Here is a 23,119-nt window from a genome sequence, read left to right as displayed (position 1 = left end):
TGGAGGTGAATCCAATTTTTATGATTGTACAATGTTTGTGAGAGGTATCTGGCAACTTGTGGCTTGATTTTCGCACAGCTTGGCACTCCATTTTGCATGACCAATCATCATTTTAAGTCTTGCTTTACTCACATCGCTCCTCATGGTAGTATAGTAAGAAAGTTATATATAAAACGCACATGGGAAAATAAGTTTAATTGGCTGCTTTTATATGAATTAGTCGAAATTCGAACAATTCTCTACATAGATGTTTTTAATCGAACATGGTTTTATTGGCTTGTGGTCGACGGAGTTGACGAAACGTATAGTTTAACTATGAGAATTTTACCAATGCTCTAGTGAATGTACTGGATACTCCTGCCAACAATACAGAGGTTAATATCAACAACTAATTGCAAATCATTACATCTACATGCAAGTAACATATTATAACTTAAACTAAATGTTAGAGAGTTAGCACGAGAAATATTGTAATAAAATCAGATCTTTTTACTATCTAATATTATTTGTTCATTAGTCGTTCCTTTGCTACCTTCGTATGGCAAATGGGAGTATACTAAACGGTTCAGTCACTGCAGTATCGATGCGAAAACGAAAGTGTTTGTGTACAAAAGTATACCTTGCCTAATAATGACACCGCGTACTTCATTACTGTATTGAGTACCATGAACTAGGTTTAAAACTCATCGTGCCGCGTTAAAGCCTCGCCAAAATCGGTTGCCTGCGAACCGACAAACAAATCATACTTTTCAATAATTTCATCCTTGGTTAATTTTTCGTCCGCGTCAGAATCTGCCTCGTAGATTAGATGGCGTGCTTCCGCTTCCGCATGGTCAAAGTCCGCTGGCGTTATCCAATCCTTTACCTCCTGATTGTCCATAAATCCATCCTTGTTTTTGTCGCTGCAAAATCAATACTCGGTTAGCGATTTTGTTACAGTCAAAATACTTTTGGTACACAAAAATAAAAAAAACCAACCGGAAATTGGTAAACGTTTCCCGTTCATGCTTCACCCAGTCGGGTTCTTCTTCGTCCGGTTCGCCTTGCCGGTACATATCACCGATGTACTCTTCGACCGACACCTTCCCGTCATTATCCTTATCGATATCTTCGATTGTTTCCGTTACGACTACGTCGCGCATTTGGGTGCTTTCCTCGGGATGCAAAAAATCGGTAAACTCTTCGCGCGTCAACTCGTCGTCTCCGTCACGATCCGCAATGCTCCAGCGGCGTCGATCGCGCTTCATCATCGCCCTGTAGGAAAAGTGTTCGTCGCTCGGATGATCCGTTTCGTGCGATGCCAGCTCGTCCAGGAATCCGTACACATTCTTCCGGTACGTGTCCCAGTGCACTTTGTCCGTGTTGTTGGGATTGTGCGTCTTCCATTGCCGGTTGACATCATCGTCGATGTAGCGCCGCTGCGTGTACTGTATCCACGCCTTCAGCTCAGACAGATTAACGAACCCGTCGCTGTCGCCATCTATTTTATCTACGATGAGGCTGGCGAAGCAAAACAAAAAAAAAAGAAGCGAAACATCATTTTAACCAATTAGTGACACAACATTCGACTGCACTTTGTGCATTGTGATTGCAAGATTGCAAGTGTGTGCCATATCTAGACGATGCACACTGTTTTACTACTTACCCTAAGCGTCTTCTGCTTTCGTCCGCTTCGAGCTGATCGAATGTCTTGGCGTCTTCGCCCAGAAATGCTTCATGATCGTACTGTTTGTTATGCTCATCGTTTTGGTAATGTTGTGCGTGGCTTAGTGGATCATGATCCAGCACTCGTTTTTCATCTGGTTTAGGTATTGCGGACACGGCATAATTGATCAACAGACAGATGCTCATTGCAGATACGAACAGCATTTTCATAGCTTGTTGTCGTTCCGGTTCGACTGTCAATCCGTTGTAACCTTTCGTTACTGCTCGTTCAAAGTGCTCTACTGTTGTTGATGTAGATAAAAATAATATTTACCATATATTTAGTCGATACAGTTACAACATTTCTTTTACATTATTTTGAACATTTCTAATGCTTTATGATAAAATATTTTTCCTACAAAGAGAGCAATAAGTGAATTGGTCAATTCTAATCAATTTTTAACGGCCTTCTGTCTTCTGCCTTCTTATAATGTTCAATACACATTCCATTGCACTGATACTCCTTCCATGCAGTAGTAGATTGGACAGCAAACAATATAGCCGCATTGATATAATGAGCAATAACTAACTACCGCAAGCGCTACGAATACTGAGGACGGAAACGGGTTCAATATACACGGAACAATGTAGTAGACAAAACATTGTGTTAAATTATGCCACGTCATAAGCTAAAAATCACAGCTGCCACCATTTTTGCAGCATTTTTTGACGCTATAGATAGCTGGTGGATAATTTTCATACGCAAACCGAATACAACGCAATGTCTTACCGACAATAAGCTGATGGTAGAATTTTACAGAAAACCTAAAAACTGATCTTAAACTTTGATTTGCTTCTGAAACTTTTACACCGGCCAGTGGTGTGCGTTGTACGGATGCCGAACTAAAACTAAACGCTGTTCCTCATCTTCAAATAAACATAAACCACGTTGCGTCGGCGGTCAACGGGAAGCGATTGTTTTTTTTTCTTCTTTAAGATCGTATGGCGTTAGCAAGAGCGGAAGACATGAAGGGCAGGAAAGAAAGGGGGAAATGGGTGGCACAAACATTGGCAGTCTGGAGGAAAGTTCTTGAACGTTTGGTAGGGGAGGTACATGTATGCTGCAGAACATGACTCTTTGCCTCTTGAATGCCTATGCTGATGTAAGGCAGTTGGTATTGGTGTTGTTATTGCACCGCATTGAGCGATAAGCGTATCTCGTTACACTACAATGCTTAGTATGGAAAACGCACAGTTTTCCCTTTCGGTAGTGTATACTTGGATTAATTTTGAATGTTAGTCAATAACCAATAATAAATAAAATTATACCATAAAATAATGGTAAATCATTAGTTAAATTATATGATTTAAGCAGTCGCAAACTATACATGAAAAATAATGTACACTGAAATTCAGATGGAAGAAAATAGTACAACACAAAATCCTCCTTCGATACCAAGAGTGGTGGTTCTGACCCATTACGCTCTCGTTGCCAGTCATCTGCATGCTTGCTGGGGTAATCTGTTGCATGCTGTGTCGGAAGATGGAAAAACCATGTGTAGTGAACGAACAACAGAACGCACGGAATGCGACGTGGTGGACGTACGAACACATCACATACATAATACCCCAAAAACGGCACGATTCCAGATGGTGTTGGTGGCATAAAAATAACACACTTTGCTTCACTAGGCACACCGCAGAATGGTTGGGTTTTGCTCCAAAGTTTCCAAACCCAGTTCTTTTGCACATAGTACAATAATGAAACTTGTTAGGTGTTTTATTTTTGCATTCCGTTGAACTACCTTTTCGATTAAATGTATGTCAGAGATAAATTAATTCTGTTCCTTCGCTGCCTTACACATGCTTTAAGCAAACAGGAATGTACTTATGATTTAGCTATATTAGAACTGCATTATGCGACCCAATACCACTGCTTATTAAAATACGCAAAATAATAGAGGAAATATCAGGGATACTTCAGTATTTTACTTACATTTTCACCGGCAATCTCGCACACTTGACTCCTGTTTACCGCCCCGAATATTCCATTAATTTGTAAACACATCCAACGTGCAAAGGCGGTGGTCTCGTATGCGTATGAAATGTCATCACGCAATTACAATTGATTTGACATTTAACAGTGACCGTGGCAGATCAAGGTACATATAACCTGAATCGAAGGTATATAGAGTGTAGATGGTACAAAGGGGGTTGGATGTGCAGAAAACACGGATAATATGTACATCTGCTTTTACTTTTTATTATTACTATATTGTGATTTTTTTTTCAATTTCTATTATACTTCTAAAAAAAATTATTTATTTTAACTATCGATCGCGTCTCAATCATGCTTGCTTCAACTTTAACTGAAACAATGATACAAATCATTTACAAGCCCAGATAAACCGATACCCGACTAATAAAAGGCACCCGCATAAACGACGTTCGAATCATGATTTGTGTTGCTTGGGTACTTTAATTAAAAATGGTGTTAGCAAAAGTACCGTGTACGAACCTGGTGTGTGCGATGACAATTACGCTTATTGCAGCTGATGCGCGCCAATTATTGTTTACTCGTCTGTCGTGTGTTTTGTGGTAGCAGCCAGAGTTTTGTTATTTCGTGCTAAATACGTGCAACTTTAAGCTAATTCTTGGTGAAACGGTTTACTTAAGAACACACTATCGAAGAATTCCACACAGGTAATGGATGTAACATGTTTTTGTTAAGGCCCGCGGTGGATTCTTATGGATACGTAAAAGTTAGTGTTCAGAGTGGCTGAGAGTGAAAGAGAAGCGCATTGCCCTCTCTATTGAACTATACGAGGCTGAAACAGTTTTGTAAAATGTAAAGAATGTAAAGTTGTAGAAGTAACCTAATCATCTATCAGCAAATACAACTTATCGATTTCTCCAGTGTACAGTATGTACCATATGTTAAAGGCCATACTTATGTGTTTCCATATTTTCCTTCACAGCTTGCTGATCTCTCTTTCTAGGAGCTGAAGCTTTACAAATTGAAGGAACAAGATGACTGCGCGACCTATTTCGCTACCTGGACGCGAACTTTATGATCCTCTTCGTAAAGCTCTGCAGTCGGAATCATATAAGAAAGTTGATGGCTTGTTGACCGAACTCGAGAAAGTGTGCTCTTCCACAGCACCGGGAAAAGACTTAAAGAACGACACAAAGAGCACTGTCGCAAAAGATGAACTAAGATTCTGGCTCTTGGATGTTGGTCGTTTGATGTTTGAGGAAAAATCAACCGATACGAAGCAGCTCGCGTTATGTGCTCTGGAGTCAGCAGTGAACCACATTAGGACCACCAACTACCAGGATCAAGCGGCATGGGGAGAAATGCGTGAGATTATTAGCAAGGAGTACACATCCTTGCTAGATACGGCGCGGAGCGAAAAAGACCCAAACTGGCATCGCATTTGGTCGGTTCTGGTGCGAATTATAAACCGCGACCTTTGCCAGGGTTCGTCGATCATAAACATGTTTTTATCGATCGTTGAGGCAGGATTCAGGTCGCCGGAACTCTCTATCCGTGAACAGTCCTTCGATTGCTGGCGACTGCTGGTCGAGATCTTTGCCAACAACAAGCAGATAAACATTCCCAAACGGGTGAAACTGATATGCATACCGCTTAAAAGCTCAAAATCTAAAACGGAAACGATCGCATTGAAAAAGTTTGACATATGGTGGTTCCTTTTGTGCCAATTACGTTCGCAATTAGATGCAATGGCAGACACAATATTTGAACCGTTCATATACTTTTGCTTTGGACCTTCGTTCAAGACACCATTGTGTTATTATTTTGACTCGTCGTACCAAGAGCTAGGCGCACCTGGTAAAATGTAAGTAGCTAAGCTATGAACTTATCAGATTCCCCAAAGATGAATGCAATTAATACGCGCGTACTCCATCTATTTTAGGTATCAATCTATTAAACAGTTATCAGCCATCGCTTTGATACATCTTCTCGGGCCAGCATCGGAAATCTCGAAAACATTGCTAACGTGTTCGGACAGTTGCGGTACTCAATTACCCTTCGATTTTCCCATGCATGGAATGGCTATATCCGACACGCTTTTTTCTTCAAAAGCTAAATTGATCATCGATTCGTGTATTGAGTGTACCGTATTGTTAGCACAGATGCAACACCTTGACTTCCTGCAGATCAATAGATGCGTCTGGAACAATTTGATAAAGCGTATAAGTGCTGAGACAACGGTACCGAAAATAGACATGTTACAGTGGATTAAAGAGGACATGAACGCGCTTTTGAAATTGGTAAGAATAGTTCACAATGCTTGCCGAGTCGGTTGTTGGTTCGCAGTTGGCATGTTCATTGGTGTTGATTCCTATTTCGCAGTGTTTACTCCACGACAAGGATCTGGTGCTTCGCGATATTCTGTATGACACTCTGCTAACTATAACGCAAAGCAATCTGCTTCACGTTAATATTGGTTATGACTCACCGGAGCAATTAATGTTCAACTACAAAACCGTTATGTCACTCGTACTACACCCGCAGCTTCCTTGTCCAGTAACGTAAGTACATTATTCTGCTTTATCGTCGTAAAGGGATGAATCAACCGGTATTGTGTTTATATGCAAGGTTAGAACAAAACTTTGTCTAAGGAAACTATTTCTGTGCAAGAATATTAGTGATTGATATTAATTTAGTTTTAGCAAGTTAGTGCATTACAAGTTCTTGTGATTTCCGGTGTTTCTGTGGAAAAAATATACTTTTTAACCTAGACTAATATACGGTGGGTAAAGGCACATACATTAAATATTTAGCAGATTTGCATTATAGAAGGTTGCATTGATTGGTTTTAAATGGCAAATTATGATTGTCTCCCATCAATGTATTTTTTCTCAGCAATTAACTTTAATTCACTAATTAATGCAGCTGAAGAATTTATCCCCATACGAAAAAACAATTTCTTCTCATTTTCATTTATTGTGAAATTTCGTTATGTAAACTAAACTTAGCCTAATTCAATCGTACGTTTTGTGTTACAGAAAATCGGAACCAATAGTGAAATCATTGTTTGATTTGAAACGACACACCGGTCAAAATGCATATTGGGATATTCTTCAAAAAACTATCCAATACATTTGTCATGCGGACGAACACAGCGGCAACAACAGCTTCGAGTTTCGGTCAGTTCGAACTCAAATCTACACACATCTGGGAAGTTATCTTACTGCCCAAATACGAGACGACATGGAAGGATATTTGCAGCATCAAACAACGGTAATGAGTTTTTTGCTGTATCCGTTAGAGTACGATCAGCTGTTGTTAATAGAAAGCGTGAAAGAACTTTGGCTCCAGGTATATGAACCAATAGCAAAGCAAGAAACGCAAACGTGTGAGTTTGTGAACGCATTCTGTGAAATGATCAAAGCCATGACCATTGCCAAACATGGTTACAGTACTGCCGTAGTGGCTGACGCCCTATGCTGCATAATACGATCTCTGCCGGTGCGTTTCGAACCTGCCAGTTCCCCCGTGAAAGTACTGGAGCTTTTTAAAGATGTGACAAGAAAAGGTCTTGCCTATAAATCGAATCTCGATCGAATCGAGGCGGTGGTGTGTTGCTTCACGGAACTGCTGGAAAAATTAAGTACTAAAAATATTTTGATTTTGATTTTGCCGATAAGGAATGCGATCAACGAACTAATATCGAGCGAAGATGGTTTGGAGATGATTGAGGTTAGAAAAATGCTCAAGCTATTATCGAACAAAATGATCTTACCAGAAATGACGAAAGAGTTGGCTACGCAGTCCACCGATGTCAAATGGAACTGTAAAATGTTACTGAAAACCATATTGAACTTATCAGAGGATGTGAAGAAGGATTGGAAAATTTCAGAGTTGACAAAGCTGATGAAAGGCTGCGATGATAAGACCGGGAACAACAAAACCCCAACGCGTAAAGCCCCAACAGAAGAGTTCGTGGTAATAGATAAGGTGTGGAATTTTAAACCTGAATCCCTTACCGAACATCAGCGTGAAAAAATGATGGAAAAGCGGTCGGATATTCCTGCGTTGTACAATGATATGAGTCAATCCCAAGACAGCTTTGTTATAAAACCGTGGACACCGAGCAAAGGCATAGCTGCTGTGAAACAGGATCGTACTAACGCTAAAGTTGCTGCTACCGTAATGGATAGTGCAATATTACATAAAGAAGTTAACAACTCAGAAACCAGCGAAATATCTACTGCACAAAACGAGGAAGCGATCTCGACAACGAAGCCTTCGGGTGCATCCAAACCTGACTCGAATCGTTTGGATAAGGAAAATAACAATGGAAATGTTTTAAGCGATGAAACTGTAACGACAAACGAACAGCAAGAGCATAGTGAATCTGAAAAGGAAAAAGCAGGAGAGAAACAACAAAATCGCAAAACATTATCCATTCTTGAAAAATTGCGTATAGATACTGTTGAAGGCAAATGTCTTGATGTTATGAATTTGCCACGTACGAGGCGTTCGGATGTTTCAGAAAAAAGGTCTACTCGTCAGAAAAGAACCTCGAGCCAAGATATTGAAAGCGAGAAAAAGCAACATTCTTCATCGAGGACAAAACTGGAAAAGAGAAGTGCTTCTACCTCCAAGGTGGCAATACATGAAGTTTCACAACGAAAAGAAAGGCGTACGTCTAGGAAGACATTAAACTTTGAGAAAAAGTCATACAGTACTTCCTCATCAGGTTCCGACGACAAAAAACAAACCCAAACGAAATCTGATGTGTACGATGACGTCATTGAGTCTTCGCAATCCGATTCGTCAGAGTCAACGAATAGAAGAATATCTTTCGCTAAATCTAGAGCACTAGCATTAGCAGACAAAACGAATGCGCAATCAGATCAATGCACAAATACGGTGCTAAATGACAGTACTGCAGTGCAGGAAAGCAATGTAGCAATTATGACAACCGACGTAACATCAAACGAAAATAAGGATGTCGACAATATAATGGGCAGCGTAGGTACCGAAGCGAAAGCTATACAGAGCCATGAAAAAATGGACACGAGCGAGTTTCTTGAACCGAACCAACAAAGTCCAAAGCAAACAGCAGAACAAGCAGAGTCAAGCGTAGTACAGAAGTCGACACAATTGACAATTGAGGAGTGTGCTTCTACTGCTATGAAACCCGAATTGCTTCAGTCAGGCCTCGCGCAAAAACTTCCCGCCGTTCTCTCATCACCCAGCAGACGCTCTGCTCGGCTGTCATTAGATGAGGGCAGTAAAATTAACAACAAGCTAATTCTATCGCCAAGGAAGATTACTGATAAGAAATGCTTATACAGTCCTTCTAAATCCATCCATAAGCCGGAGGTAAAAGAAAAAGGAACGCCTTCGAAAAAAGCAACTATATCCTGTGACGATGCTATGCGAGAAGCACTTAAATTTGTCGGGTCATCAAATAGCCACACACATGAAGGAGAAGAATGTGGTTTTGTTGAAAACCGCAGCGGTTTATCTAGCCCGAAGGTTGCACGTTTCAGTCCATTAGTTGTATTGGAATCAATAAAAAATATTGCCAAGACGTTGCAGGACGCTGAAGAGCATGAAACCGAAGCGGTCTCTCACCCCATCATCTTGCCGATGGAAGCGAAGGAACAAGACGAGAACTTTGCCGGTAGTAATGTTCAACAAACTGCAACATCCGTTAAGCACCATCTACCAATTGTAGATTCATCCACAAATGCTGTAGAAATGATTGGAGATAAAACGAAGGAGTCCTCAGGCGAACCACTGTTCTCCTTAGAGCAAGCACCAGGCGAACCCGGTGTGGTTAGCATAGATCAGCTCTCTCCGGTAAAGAATTTAGACGAAGAGATGGAGCCGCTGAATAAATCTCTTAATCGCAGTATTGTATCTTCGCCTGATCATGCTGGTGAAGAGGAAAGGAATGCTGATCTGCTCAATAGTACGTTGAATATTTCTCCCATATCGGAGGAAAAAGGTTTGGTGGCAAAAAGTGTGGATCCTGGAGAGCTCGCAGGCAGTGCGGATAGACGATCATCTAATAGACTTAGTGGAAGAGAACGAGATATCATGGTGAACGCTGCCAACACGCCAGTATCAACAGTTATGACCCGTCGTTCTAAGGCTAGCCCAACCCCGCAGACACCATCGGGATCAACTAGTGCATTTAAAGCTCGCACACAGCAGCAGTCTTCTTTACCACGCAGTCCTAGAACGAATATGCTCGGATTAGGAGGACGCGGTGCACAGCTGATTAATTTGATCCGCAACCAGCACAACGATCAATCTCCAAAGCCGAACACTCCTCCACAAAATGCGTCGACACCAAAGGTTGGGCTTGGATCGGCATCCGGAAATAGTTTAATGATGCGTAAAAAAGCCATAGTTGGCAATGCCACGTCAATTGCAGCCGAAAGCAGCACATCTTCGGAACAATTGAAGCAAAGTGTAGAAAATTGCCAGGAGAAATCTGCTCAGTATCTGTTCTTTTCTAAAGCTTTGCCTTCACCGCTAGCATCACCAGCTAGCAGCATACTGAAACGGAAACACAACCAGGACGAAAGTGTTGACGACATCGAATCGCCAGTCAACAAGCGTAAACGCGTAAGTTTTCATGATCCTCCAGTTTCTCTAACGAAAGAATACATTCGACAAGCGGAAGAATGTCGCTCCGCATCGGTTAGTCGTAGCCTCCAGTTACCCGGAAGCATTACATCCTCAGCGGATAGAACGAAGTTTATGATGCGGCGTAAAAGCAAGTCAGATAGTATTTCTGAGCTGCAGTGCTTTACTATCACGCAGACACATTCATCAAAGGTAGCAGAACTAGCAACCAATCCAAATAGAGCCAATGAAGAGAACATGGAAGAAGTGGAAATAACGTCATCACCGGAATCTCTGGATGAGCATGAATTTATGATGCACGATGCTACGGATAATATGACCGCATTACATGTGACTTCTGACTGTATGGATGTGTCCAAGAAAGATTCCACTTTGTCAACACAATCGGAAAATGCACCTGAAGAAGAGCTACAACACGTTACTGTTGCGATGGAAACAGTGAACGATTCGCCAAATAAAATATCATTTTCTTCAGAGGAGGCCCTTATGGAGCACGTTCTAAACCATTACACACTGGACGACATATTTGAGCGCTACATTTCAGCTGGGAAATCTTTAGAAAGAGCTAAATCCGTTCGAACCTTAACGAAGGAACTGTCGGCTAAAATGTCCGAGGATACAAAGATTCGTGACGTGGTGCTTGATGAACTATCGGAACGCCATTCGGTAGAATTTTTGGATCACGCCATACAGGAAAATTCAAATGCAAAAGTTTGCGAACGCTTGTCAGCGACGACTATGGTCGATTACGTATTCAAACAATTACAACTGGCATACAATACGCAAGGACCCGCCGATCAAACTTCTGGACCTACGGAAAACGAAAAGGATGAAACATTGCGAGTCGTAGAGAATATTTTCGAGAATTTACTGAGTTTACCAAGCACGGAAGCTGACAGCCAAAATTTAGCAGCGTTACGCGAACAATTCCTACGAAAAGAATTAGCTCGTAAAAATCGTTTAGAGATCATGTCGTTGTTGGAGAATTATTTTAAGATATCTAGCACGATGTGAACTTAACGGCGTTATTGATGCATCTTGATAAACAAATACTTCTTTTTAAGGTCCGTTGAGGGATAGTAACATGTATGGATTAATTACTTTCGCGATAAGATTATTGTTAATTTAATATACCTCCATGTCATTGATGTCAAGTGTTTCATGTTCGACTTCCGTTCGAGCCTATGGTTTGTAGATGTTAGTTGCTTTGAACGGAAAGACAATGGAATGTAATATTCAGTAATTAAACCTAAGCTCGAACAATGGACAAGGGTTTGAGAACCCCAATTTGAACATTGGTTATATTTTATAGCGAGAGTAAATAAACGAATGATAATAAACATAATAAAATAAAAATTAATACAATAACTTAACAAAATAAACAATTTTTATTACAACTGTAGAGATATTCACCATTAGCCAAGCTGAAAGTTTCAAACAATAATAACTTGCCTCAGTTCTTGGTGCTTTACGCTCCATTCTTTGTGATCCTTTGTGACGAATCGGAAATCGGAATCTATGGCAACGTAGTCCGCGTTGAAGCCTGTGTAGATATATGATGCGTGAGGATCAGCAAACCCAAATTGATAACTATCGACAGAACAGAAGCTAGGATTAGAACTTTTATAGTCCTAGTACTCAAATACACCTAAATTTACTCTGCCTGAAATTAAAGAAAACATCTTATAGGAAAATGCCCAAACCGATTTCCACTCCCATTTGTCTGAAACGATAATGATGACGACACTCGACAGTAAGCAAGACTAACGCCGCATTTGTAATTGCAACTGCTGATAATTGATTATTTGTTGATAATTAAATTTATTTGTGATATTCATTAGATTTGTTTTACAAAATAACTACTCTAAGTTAGAGTCAAGTAATGTTATTTTTACTCTATTTATTTCAAACGATGTTTTCTATGAACATTGTCTAGGTGTTGGATTTGGCCTAGGTTTCCAAATCAATTGAAAAAAGATTCAAATACAGCCACAGTATCTAAGCTATCAACACCACCTCTACGACACAAAGTGTTTTTCATTTATGTTTTGTCATTCCTCTCTCATAAAGCGCCATTCTGTAGTTCTTAAGCCTAGTGGAAAAGTCGCACCCTTAGGAAGGAAGAAAAACAAACAAAAGAATGGTAAATAAAACTCGTGAGTGAGAAATAATTTGAGTAACGAAGCGCAACCCTGCGCCAATGGGGAAAGGAAACCGTAAAACTATCATTTATACACAAGCTTATAGTTTAGCATCAAGTCAATCAGCGGGGAAACGGTTTAGCGGTATTTCGTTTCGTTTACTGTAAATAGTAGCAGTCTAAGCTGAAAGGGCTTTCTGTAGACAATGTTAGCCAATATACTTCCACCGAAGACTTCTATACAGGTGACTCATATTGGTCATTTGATTGTAAACGTACGTAGTAGTTCTTACATGCTACATCCACACGGGAATCACGTTGTTCTCTCAATCTGTCCACTATTTAATTGTCTCCGTTGTATTGTTCCGTGCTAATATAGATTCGTTTTTTTGTGAAAGAAACAGTTTTTTTGTTTTTTAATTTACTAACACTGAACAAACCTTTTCCTACCAAAAGCCGGCACCTTAAATAAGTCCCCGTCCCAATTCAAACCTGTCTCATTTGACGACGAAATTTACTTAACAACGCATCGTTTTGGTCAAAGTAATCCTATTTACCGTATCCGTAGCTGCTGCAATACACGTTAATGAAATGATGAGCAAGCGCGCTACAGTCACGCGTCGGCGCTACGCTACTACAGTGGCATCCGTACAATCGATGAGGGTAAGCCAAACGGATCCAAATCATGAATGGACTATCGTTATTGTGCTTTTTTATCCTTACATTACTACTATTGTGTGATTAAGAACATTCATTCCATGATATTTTCCTATGCAATATGTATGTGCATTCGCTCTACCATTCACACTAACACTCATTCAAACACACATACCAAAACACGCACACACATGGACAATTCGTTTGACGCTTACGTACACAGTTTACAATGAATCAGTTCCTCCGTTAAATGTTGAGCGATGAAAAGCGGGAAAATGGATTAGGGGGTTAGGGGGTTGGTGTGGTTAAGGAAATCTCATGTCGCCCATATGGCGCAGCTGATGGAGGCTGCTCTGGGAGGCTGTTCGCTGTGGTGGTTGCCTAGGATAGTACAGATTATGTTGCGACGATGAGCGATGCGGGTTCTGCTTGTATATGCCCTCGGGTGGGGAAAACTTTCGAGGGCGACGTTCGTCACTGTGACGTCTGCGTTTGTCGCTTTCGTCGGAAAACTTTCTACGCGTTGTACTGGGAGCTGTTTGATGATCGGTCGCTGTGCCGCCACTGTTGCCGTGGCTCATATGGTGCATACTGGTGCCGGCAGGATTGTTGTTGGTGGTACTACTACCGGCCGCTCCACTATCGTTCGAAAGGCGCTTCACGTGGCTGGTATCGTAGACGTAGTATCGATTGGTGTGCTGATAATCAGTATCGTCCATCATTTCATCGTCCACGAACGTTCGGTTATCTTCGTACCGGGACTTGTAGCGCTCGTCGTCCGATTTCCTACGATCACGCCGATCTTCCGTTGTTCGATCCAGCTCAAAATCAGCCGACCGTGGCTGTTTCACTGTAGTTTGTCCTTGGGCCACATTGAGCAGCATGTCATCGTATCCGTATCGACCGTTTGCTATTTTCAACGGGCCTTTACCGGTTGTTTTCGTCCATAGTGCCTCCTGTCCGTAAAGGTCCAGCATGGGCTGAAACTGGCTCTGGCCGGTAAGATTATGTGTCGAGCGTCTCCAACCTTCTTCGTACCGGCGGCGTGTGTTTTCATCCTCGATTGCTTGCCGTCGCTGGGACTTGCTACTTGAACTTTCGCTCGAATCTTCCCCGGACGTTCCAATGCCGAGATCCTTATCCTCACCGTACGCTTTGTACGGTGCACCGAGGAAATTTTTACTACCGAACGCACCAGTCAACGCTAGCTGGGGATGAGAAATGCAGTACGGATGTGGATAGGTCTTCTCTACCGGTGATAGTTTGTGATCATCGTCCGGATGGTAACTGGACGTGCATGAACCCGGCCCGAAGAGGGACAGCAACACAGGCAACAGGAACAGACCATGCATCGCACCGAAGAATATCACCAAAAACACCATTTTGAAGAACACCAGGAAGATGTAGCTGTCGGCTAGCAGTAGTGCAACCACGCCAAGTATCGTGCTCATACTACCCTGCACAATTGGCATGCCCAAACTATACAGTGCCTCCCGCACGCGTTCGTCCGGTGTACGTGCCTTGGACGACATGTAGGTGTAACAGATGTGTGCCGTAAAGTCCACCGAAAATCCGATGCACATGATTAGATTGATCATGGAGATCGAATCGAGATTCACGTCCCATAGCGCCATGTATCCGGCCACGCCCAGCTCAATCGATATGATGGAGAAGGCAACCCACAGCGAGCAGAGGAAGTTCGGTATAAAGATGAACGAGATCAACATCATGATCAGGGCACCGACAATCATCGACTGTATTGAGGTGGGTCGTACCAGCTCGAATTGATCGAAGAACACAAAGTACGGATGAAAAACGGTTGCGTTCAGCGGCGAATCCTTGCATAGCTGTCTCAAATCTTTTACCATAACCTTCTCGTGGTTCGTATCCGTTATGTTGACCGCTTGTATCATAAAGCGCGAGGCAAGTATTTTAGTGCCCTTTTCGTCGAATTTCACATCCAGCGAGAATGGGTTCGCCGGGAAAAGCCAAATCTTAAAAGAAAATAAAATAAAAATGGTAAAACATGGTCTTAAAAGTACGCCCTAGTATCAGTTGGTAAAACTTACCTCTCGCAGTGCATCGATAAACGCTTGCTCACTGTCCAGCGTTAAGTTAAGGTAGTCATTGTTTCGATCGACATACGAGATGAACGATCGCAACCAAGATTCACTATACAATGGTGAGGTAACGTACGAGGTGTTTTCAAGCGATTGCATCAAATCTTCGATCTGCATTTGTGTGGTAGGATCGGAATAGTTGAGATCACCCGTTACGATCACCTGTATGCGGTACGGAAACTCTCGATAGTACTCATCCTCCAGGTCAAAGAATTTCACCGAGTAAGAATCTGCTTTGGACAGCTTTCGACGTTCCAGACCTTCCTTGATCTTGGTCAAACCAAAGCAGGCGCCTCCTAGATAGCCTGCAAATATCACCAGAATGATGGTTTTCGTCCAGCCCTTGTTCAGTATGCGTGCCATAGTTTCGCGGAAGAATGCCATCAGTACATGTTCCCGATTGTCGATAGGATTATCCGGATCGTCCCGGTTAATTCCACCCGTGTTCAACTTCCGATACAACCATGATCGTTTTTCTGTAATAATGAATGTAGAAATTGTAGAAATTTTTAAATTAGGTTTATGTTGCTGCATGGTCATATTTTAAATTGTAATAACGTAAACCGGTAAACATTTCACTTTCGTTGTGAAATACTCTCCAAAACTTATCCACTAAGAAGACACCCTAACAAGCTGGCATTGATAGAAACAAAATCGGTACTAGGCAAATAATTGTATGTATGGTGGCCGAGTATTTTGCATTCGCTTTTACCCAACGTTGGAATGTCACGCACGCCATACCACAGGGTGTCCCCCGAAAACGTCCTCAGTGCATTCGTCTTGTTCGTCTCTTTCTTCACCATTTGTTTCACGCCCGTTCAATGCGAATATGTTCAAAAGGAACCTTACGCTATGGAAGTGGCAAAGAAAACGGGGTTGTGATGGGGTTGGCGCGTGTTTTGAAAAGCGAAAATCATCCCTCGCCCACCGCAGCCGTGCTGCTACTGACTGGCTCGTCCTCGTCCCGGCGCACGTAACGTGTCTCCGACGCACTCCGGGAGCCTCCGATGGCTGACATGACACACTTTCGTACGGCATTGCACTGCTCGTGTATTTGTGCCGTAAAGCAGTGTCCGTGCATGTAACGTGCGGTAAAAGTGGTTCCTGTCACATTCAAACCGATGGGGAATATTTGGCTGAAAACCCCAAAGATACGATCGCCTACGGCGTCGCGCTGAATCTCTCCGGCGCGGTTTCGCGGGAGTGTAAGGTCAGTGTAATGTTTTTTAGCTTTGTTGCGCTTTTCACTAACTGTGATCGTACGATCGTTCAAGTTGATCGCAAAACACACCTGTAGCACGCGAGAGCCGTTAAGTGCGTCTGCCAAATTTTCACTGCCTAATTGCCATGTGATCGGTTCCAATATGTCTTGAAAGCTTACAAAGCACAGCATGAAGGAACACTCACTTTTTTGTTTTCACTTTCCTGTTTCACCCAGTTAATTTTTGACGAAACGGTCATTTTTCTGTGCCCAGCAGTGTAGTACATGGTTGTGATTTATCTTGGATTCATAATTTGGTCGTAAGTTTTACAATATATTGTGAATCTTTCTCTGTTTTAAACCTCACTTTTACGATAATAACATACATCATAGCGATACGAGTCAATGCACCGATCGTCGTTTCCAGTCGCTTTTACTAGCCCGGAAGTGGAACACACCAAGTCATACACAGCTGACAGTGTGCGGCTTCTCACGATTTCGAAAATCAAACCATAACCAACTTTACGAACCATCACTACCGCAGCTAAGATTGCACGCTTAAAGAAGTCGCATCGATGTCGTGCCAAATATGCCAACCTATCCGCATCATCATCATCATCAGCATCATCATCGTGAAGAACAACATCAACAGCAGCAACGATCCATAACTCATCAACTGGTGGTCGGCTTAGAGTTTGCACAGGACGGCGTACAGCAGTCGAGCGGACAATTGCATTCGAACTACCGGTACCATTTTTGAGGCATGTTGACAATTTCCTGCATGCTTTACTGTATGTAGTCATCTGTAAAGAAACGGTATTTAGCACGCAGCGGGCACATTCACAACACAGTGCGTCCGATCGACCGGCCGGGGCCGGGATCAAGGAACGTAACGATGGCGACGTATTGTGATTCCGATTGCGCATGAATGAGTCGTTCGTCAATGAAATATCACCGAGAGCTTTATGTTCGATCCTCACGAACAGGAGAAATGTAACGAGGAACTGGTTCGCCGCATGATTGACCATTATCGGGACCGGACATCGGCAGTACGGGCAGTACACCGTGGCATCCGGGGTGGAGATGGTGACCGATTCCGGTTGGACGTTTTGTTGGTAAACACGCATCCAGTCGGGTGGTATATGTAGCTAAACGTGGATATTTTTGCAATTGATCAATCATCCCATCCATACCTGCCAGCAAACGGTTATTGACCGGTATTAAAGTTTAGATACCCTTCTTTACTGCTGCGGCCTAATAGGTGTTGGCGTCGAAAGGTCACCCACTTGCTTGGTCGTAGAAAGTTGATCATTAATATTTCATGCGTCTGGTCACAGTGGTGCACAAAACTTTCACACCGCAATGATGATAGGCACAGCCGGCACAGGTTATCTCTTTTATTGACCTCGAATAGGCGCATACTTGCCGAGAATCTCTCGGTTGAAGCTGGTTTGAAAAAGACGGTTAGACATGGCAGGCAAGTGCTTTTCACTTAGTGTGTTTTTTACATTTTCTTTGCACGGTCGTTGAACCTTCTGCACCCCTGGTGACGTTTGTTAAATGATCCATTTTGTTAGCAATGCTAAACCCTTATTAGGCTCGTCTGCTTTAGTTCACATTTGGGGGTAGGCCCGACAGCTACGTTGATCCGCTGCATGATTACTCAATTCGAAATGTCAAGAAACCGTCGAATTGAAACGAAGCAGAAACAAAGCCGATCGTACGCAACCGGGTCTAATATTGGGATCGGAAGTGATCGGTTCCCCCAAAACCCCAAAACGCACAAGCTAGTTAGCTAAAGTTTTACATAACAAATATAAGTTGCTTAATGTGATTTACTGGCGAGATAGCAGCCTTTTGTTAGATCACAGTGTACGGAGATATCCAGCGAGGTAAATGCGCCGTCAGCAAAGAATCGTCCATCTGGCCAAACAGCCAAAACAGTTATTTCGCTCGTTTAGCTTGAAGGTGGAGCACGTTAAGGATAATTAGTATCTGTTACCAGCAGCAGCACCACCCGTACACCACGGAGTGCCGCAATAAAAACCTGACCGTGTGGCCTCGACCGATGCTGCCAGCGGTGACAGTTTCTATTTGCGAAAGCATCTGTACACCCAACATGCGCAGGCTGACATTACCGAGCGTGATCCGATGTTGAAATGGCACGTGTTGGCCAGTGACTTCCACACCGGAGGTACTCCGGCAGGGAAGGTTATCGGCCATCCGAATAATGTTCATCCGTTCGCAAAACGAGTGTGTTCTAGTGCTTGCAGGTAGGTAGTCGATGTCGTCGAGACGGCTGTGTCATAAACCGTAAACGATGGCCCAAGCGCTACGGTTTCCGAGGGACATACACGCACCGTGTTGTCGATGCTCATGACAACTTGCACTTGCAGTACCACCACTGCACATTGCGCACCTGTACGTGCTTATGGCCTAGGCGCAGCCTACCTCTGCCAAACGCCATTGCCAGTAGTTGATTCGTTTACCACCCTTACGGTCAAAGTTGCCGAAGACTAGTTCGTTGGAACTGCTGAAAATGACCGCTTGTGTGTGTGTCTGTGTACGTTTGCTGTTGAAAACAAGTCAAGATATCCACCGTACGCAGAACGCCAGAATGATGTAACGAGCCTTCTGCATTCGTGCAATGATCGTTTCTTATGGGTCGGTCAACAGTCCACCCAAAAAGGCGACATCGTTCGAATTAGCTCTGATATTAACCGATTCGGAGATTCACTTATGAGTGAAATAGAATTGTTGTGTTGAGCACCCCTGCAGCATCCGAGGCGATCCCCGAGGCACTCACCGATAATCTAGCGTTATCGTGTAGATGAGTGGCCACCGTTCGGATCGTAGTCGCATGGACCGAAGCGACACTCGACCATTCCCCCACGCTCACGACGGACGTACATTCTTGCTAGTGTTTCGTTTCCTTGCTGATCTCTTGTTAATAAAAGTGGTTCTACCAAATTACGTACATAACAGTGGCGACGAGGATTTTAAGATCTTATTTTCATTACACTTTTAGTTCGAAAGGACAGTGAACCCAGTGCAAAGATTCCGCTCACAAGGAAGCGTCGCAGGATGCAAGAAGAAGAAGCCGATCGTCGAGCGTCGCAAAGTTGGCAAGACGCATTAGCCCCATCCACCTCACAACCACCAGCTCACACAGAGCGCCATGACGCCCAAGCGCAGCCTCCGCAGCAGCCGCAATTTGCTCAACAAAATGGTGCCTTACCACCATTTTCGACGCTACCGCAAATGAACATTCCCACCGGACAGTCGGACGCTAATTCGCAAATGTTACAAATTTTGCAGCAACAGATGATAGCTCAGCAGCAACAGATGGCTCAGCAGCAACAAATATTAATGCAACTATTGCGGCAACGGAACGATCTTACAACTGGCGATACCGGACAGGAGAAAATTTTAGATTCCTTATGTGGTCATATTAAGGAATTCAGGTATGATGTTGAAACTGGTGCTACATTTGCGGCATGGTATAAAAGATATGAGGACCTTTTTCAAAAAGACGCTGCACGTTTGGACGATGAGGCGAAGGTGCGATTGTTATTGAGGAAGTTAGGAACCTCTGAACACGATAGATACACCAATTACATTCTGCCTAAACACCCACGAGAATACATACTCAGTGAAACGGTCTCCAAGTTAACGGCTCTTTTCGGCACCAAAGAATCCCTATTGCACAAGCGTTTTAGGTGTTTAAAGCTGACGAAACTTCGGTCGGAGGATTTCGTTATGTTCGCGTGCCGAGTTAATCGTGGAGCCGTAGATTTCGAACTGGGGAAACTGACGGAAGAACAGTTTAAATGTTTAGTGTTCGTATGTGGTATAAAGGAAGAAGAAGACGCTGACTTCCGAACACGCCTCTTACGTCGCATCGAGGAACAACAGGATGTAACGCTTGATCAGCTCTCCGCAGAATGCCAGCGCATGACAAATCTTCGACACGACAGTGACATGATTAAAAGTGACAAAGCCGAAAAAGTGCTGGCCATTAAAGAAAATACGCATCGACAAGACCGTCCACCGAACAAAAACCAATTCAATGAGGCATCCAAACCGAGCCGGCCCTGTTGGTTATGTGGATCTCCGCATTGGACTCGAGAGTGCACGTTTAGGACGCATAAGTGCACACAATGTGGAGTTATAGGTCACCGTGAAGGTTATTGCAACCAACAAAACAAACTACCCCAGCGCACAAGGCCTTTCGTAAAGTACGCTAACATGCGCAGCGTTACAATAAACGTGCATAACATTCGAGATCGACGAAAATACGTGAACATCAAGCTCAACGGCAGCCAGGTGCGTCTGCAACTCGATACGGGATCCGACATTTCCGTAATAAGTCGTGACCTATGGAAAAAGATTGGTAGCCCACAACTTACACCACCATCTGTAATTGCGAAATCGGCTTCGGGTGATAAACTTGGAATTCTAGGAGAATTCGAAGCAAACGTAGAGGTTTCTCAAAAGAAGCGTCAAGCCGTCATTTACGTCGTAGAATCTGAGCTGGCACTACTAGGCACTGATCTCGCTGAAATTTTCTCGCTATGGTCGTCTCCCATCGATGAGTTTTGCAATAACATCTCAAGCGCAACGATTGCACCAGAAGCGATTTTAAGAAAATTTCCATTGCTTTTTCAACCTTGCATGGGGATATGCACAAAAGCTGCCATCACGCTGCATCTGAAACCCGATGGCCGTCCTGTGTTTTCACCTAAGCGCCCCGTGGCCTTCGCGATGCGTGAAGCAGTAGAAGCCGAGCTGGACAGATTGCAGAAATTGAACGTGATAACTCCCGTGGAGTACTCTGAGTGGGCAGCCCCGATCGTCGTCGTGCGGAAATCGAACGGCAAATTGAGAATTTGTGGAGATTACTCAACCGGCCTGAACGCAGCCCTCCATCCACACGACTACCCATTGCCACTCCCGGAGGACATCTTCGCAAAACTGGGTAAATCAACCATTTTTAGCCAAATTGATTTATCCGATGCTTTTCTGCAGGTCCCAATCGCTGAGCAAAGCCGACAGATGCTCACAATAAACACACATAAAGGGTTATATCTATACAATCGCCTGCCGCCAGGGATTAAAGTAGCGCCAGGTGCCTTCCAACAACTCATGGACCAAATGCTCGCTGGAATGGAAGGAGTTTCATGTTATATGGACGACATAATCGTCGGAGGACGGACTCAGAACGAGCACGACGAACTCCTCAGTGAAACCCTCAAGCGCATTCAAGAATACGGTTTCACAATACGCTCAGACAAATGCTCTTTTAACAAAAACCAAGTGCGGTACCTTGGTCACATCATCGATAAGCATGGCATCCAACCCGATCCAGCAAAAGTAGCGGTCATAAAAGATCTTCCTCCTCCACACGACATCGCCGGCGTTAGATCATTTCTAGGCGCCATAAACTATTATGGAAGATTCATTCCAAACATGCGAAGCCTGCGCTACCCATTGGATAATCTTTTAAAAAACGACACTACCTTCAATTGGTCCCCAGAATGTCAAAAGGTGTTTGAGCAGTTCAAGTCGCTACTAGCTACAGATCTCCTGCTAACGCATTATGATCCAGGACGAGAGATCATAGTATCTGCTGATGCGTCATCCGTTGGTTTAGGTGCAACCATCAGTCACAAGTTCCCCGACGGAAGCTACAAAGTGGTCCAACATGCATCTCGCGCTTTAACGAAGGCAGAAACAAACTACAGCCAAATTGACCGTGAAGGCCTGGCTATAATATTCGCTGTGACGAAGTTTCACAAATACATCTTTGGACGTCATTTCTGCCTTCAAACGGACCATAAGCCACTACTAAGAATCTTTGGAAGTAAGAAGGGCATTCCAATATACACCGCAAATCGTTTACAGAGATTTGCTCTAACCCTTCAGTTGTACGATTTTGACATACAGTATGTATCCACGCATAATTTTGGTAATGCAGACATCTTATCACGGCTCATAAAACGACATGACAAGCTCAACGAAGACTATATCATCGCTAGCATCAGTTTAGAGGACGACATTCGATCAGTTGCAGTTAATTCGTTAACCCCATTTGTTCTGAGTTTCCGAGAAGTAGAGAATGCAACAAAAACGGACCCGGTTCTACAAAAGGTTGCTCGGTATATAAAGGAAGGATGGCCACGAAACAGCATTTTCAATGGTGATCTGGCACGTTTCTACGCCAGAAAAGACGCACTATCTATAGTGGACAACGGTATTTTATTCGGGGAGAGAGTGATAATCCCTACAGCTCTCCGTCAAAGATGCCTTCGCCAATTACACCATGGCCACCCAGGTGTACAACGCATGAAATCGTTGGCGAGAAGTTACGTCTATTGGCCGTATTTGGACAAAGAAATTACAGAACTTGTTGCAAATTGCGGAGCCTGTGCAGCTGCAGCCAAATCGCCGCCGCACTCCATTCCTGCGCCATGGAATGAAGCAACTGCCCCATGGCAACGAGTGCACATCGATTATGCAGGCCCTATCGACGGTTATTCTTTCTTGATAGCAGTCGACTCTTTCTCTAAATGGCCTGAGATAATACGGACAGCCAGCACAACGTCTACAGCGACTTCTCGCTATGGCAACCCAATCACTTTGGTCAGCGACAATGGCCGTCAGTTTATTAGTGCTGAGTTTGAGGACTTTTGTACCACAAATGGAATAGATCATCTTAC

General features: G+C 43.3%; 3 protein-coding genes across 6 annotated transcripts in view; 1 reads left to right on the top strand and 2 right to left on the bottom strand.

Annotated features, from left to right (window-relative positions):
- Positions 1 to 244: 244 nt before the first annotated feature.
- On the bottom strand, positions 245 to 3,772 carry LOC125768304 (calumenin-B). Of its 4 annotated transcripts, none has more exons than XM_049435749.1 (4): positions 3,641 to 3,772; positions 1,646 to 1,946; positions 979 to 1,500; positions 245 to 902 (listed from the first exon to the last, which is right to left on the bottom strand). In XM_049435749.1, exons 2-4 carry the CDS (start codon positions 1,873 to 1,875, stop codon positions 677 to 679), a joined length of 978 nt encoding a protein of 325 aa, XP_049291706.1. In that variant the 5' UTR covers positions 1,876 to 1,946; positions 3,641 to 3,772; the 3' UTR covers positions 245 to 676. The 4 variants fall into 4 exon arrangements, with proteins under 4 accessions (XP_049291706.1, XP_049291708.1, XP_049291709.1 ...); XM_049435751.1 differs by having other exon boundaries at positions 1,646 to 1,943; positions 3,641 to 3,764; XM_049435752.1 differs by lacking the exon at positions 3,641 to 3,772 and adding an exon at positions 2,435 to 2,866 and having other exon boundaries at positions 1,646 to 1,943.
- A 285-nt stretch (positions 3,773 to 4,057) lies between these two features.
- Positions 4,058 to 12,453, top strand: LOC125768262 (telomere-associated protein RIF1). The gene is made up of 5 exons (XM_049435664.1): positions 4,058 to 4,347; positions 4,623 to 5,504; positions 5,583 to 5,940; positions 6,023 to 6,201; positions 6,679 to 12,453. The coding sequence occupies exons 2-5, from the start codon at positions 4,675 to 4,677 to the stop codon at positions 11,294 to 11,296; spliced, it is 5,985 nt and encodes a 1,994-aa protein (XP_049291621.1). The 5' UTR covers positions 4,058 to 4,347; positions 4,623 to 4,674; the 3' UTR covers positions 11,297 to 12,453.
- Positions 12,166 to 23,119, bottom strand: part of LOC125768264 (patched domain-containing protein 3) — a 41,688-nt gene continuing 30,734 nt past the window's right edge. The window contains exons 8-9 of the mRNA XM_049435666.1: positions 15,149 to 15,675; positions 12,166 to 15,073 (exon numbers count right to left, since the gene is read on the bottom strand). Coding sequence (XP_049291623.1) covers positions 13,385 to 15,073; positions 15,149 to 15,675 — 2,216 coding nt within the window. The 3' untranslated portion in view covers positions 12,166 to 13,384. The remainder of the gene's footprint in view (positions 15,074 to 15,148; positions 15,676 to 23,119) is intronic.

Source organism: Anopheles funestus, chromosome 3RL, assembly GCF_943734845.2.
Source record: "Anopheles funestus chromosome 3RL, idAnoFuneDA-416_04, whole genome shotgun sequence".
Lineage (NCBI taxonomy): Eukaryota > Metazoa > Arthropoda > Insecta > Diptera > Culicidae > Anopheles > Anopheles funestus.
This window is presented reverse-complemented; position numbering and strand designations above follow the sequence as displayed.

Excerpts from the sequence above, each read along its gene's own strand:
- LOC125768304 (XM_049435749.1), bottom strand. The coding sequence starts at position 1,875 with ATGAAAATGCTGTTCGTATCTGCAATGAGCATCTGTCTGTTGATCAAT. Across the intron at positions 1,501-1,645 it reads GAAAGCAGAAGACGCTTAGG|CCTCATCGTAGATAAAATAG; the intron begins GTAAGTAGTAAA and ends TTGCTTCGCCAG. Across the intron at positions 903-978 it reads GAAACGTTTACCAATTTCCG|CGACAAAAACAAGGATGGAT; the intron begins GTTGGTTTTTTT and ends TTGATTTTGCAG.
- LOC125768262 (XM_049435664.1), top strand. The coding sequence starts at position 4,675 with ATGACTGCGCGACCTATTTCGCTACCTGGACGCGAACTTTATGATCCT. Across the intron at positions 5,505-5,582 it reads CTAGGCGCACCTGGTAAAAT|GTATCAATCTATTAAACAGT; the intron begins GTAAGTAGCTAA and ends CATCTATTTTAG. Across the intron at positions 5,941-6,022 it reads TGAACGCGCTTTTGAAATTG|TGTTTACTCCACGACAAGGA; the intron begins GTAAGAATAGTT and ends CCTATTTCGCAG.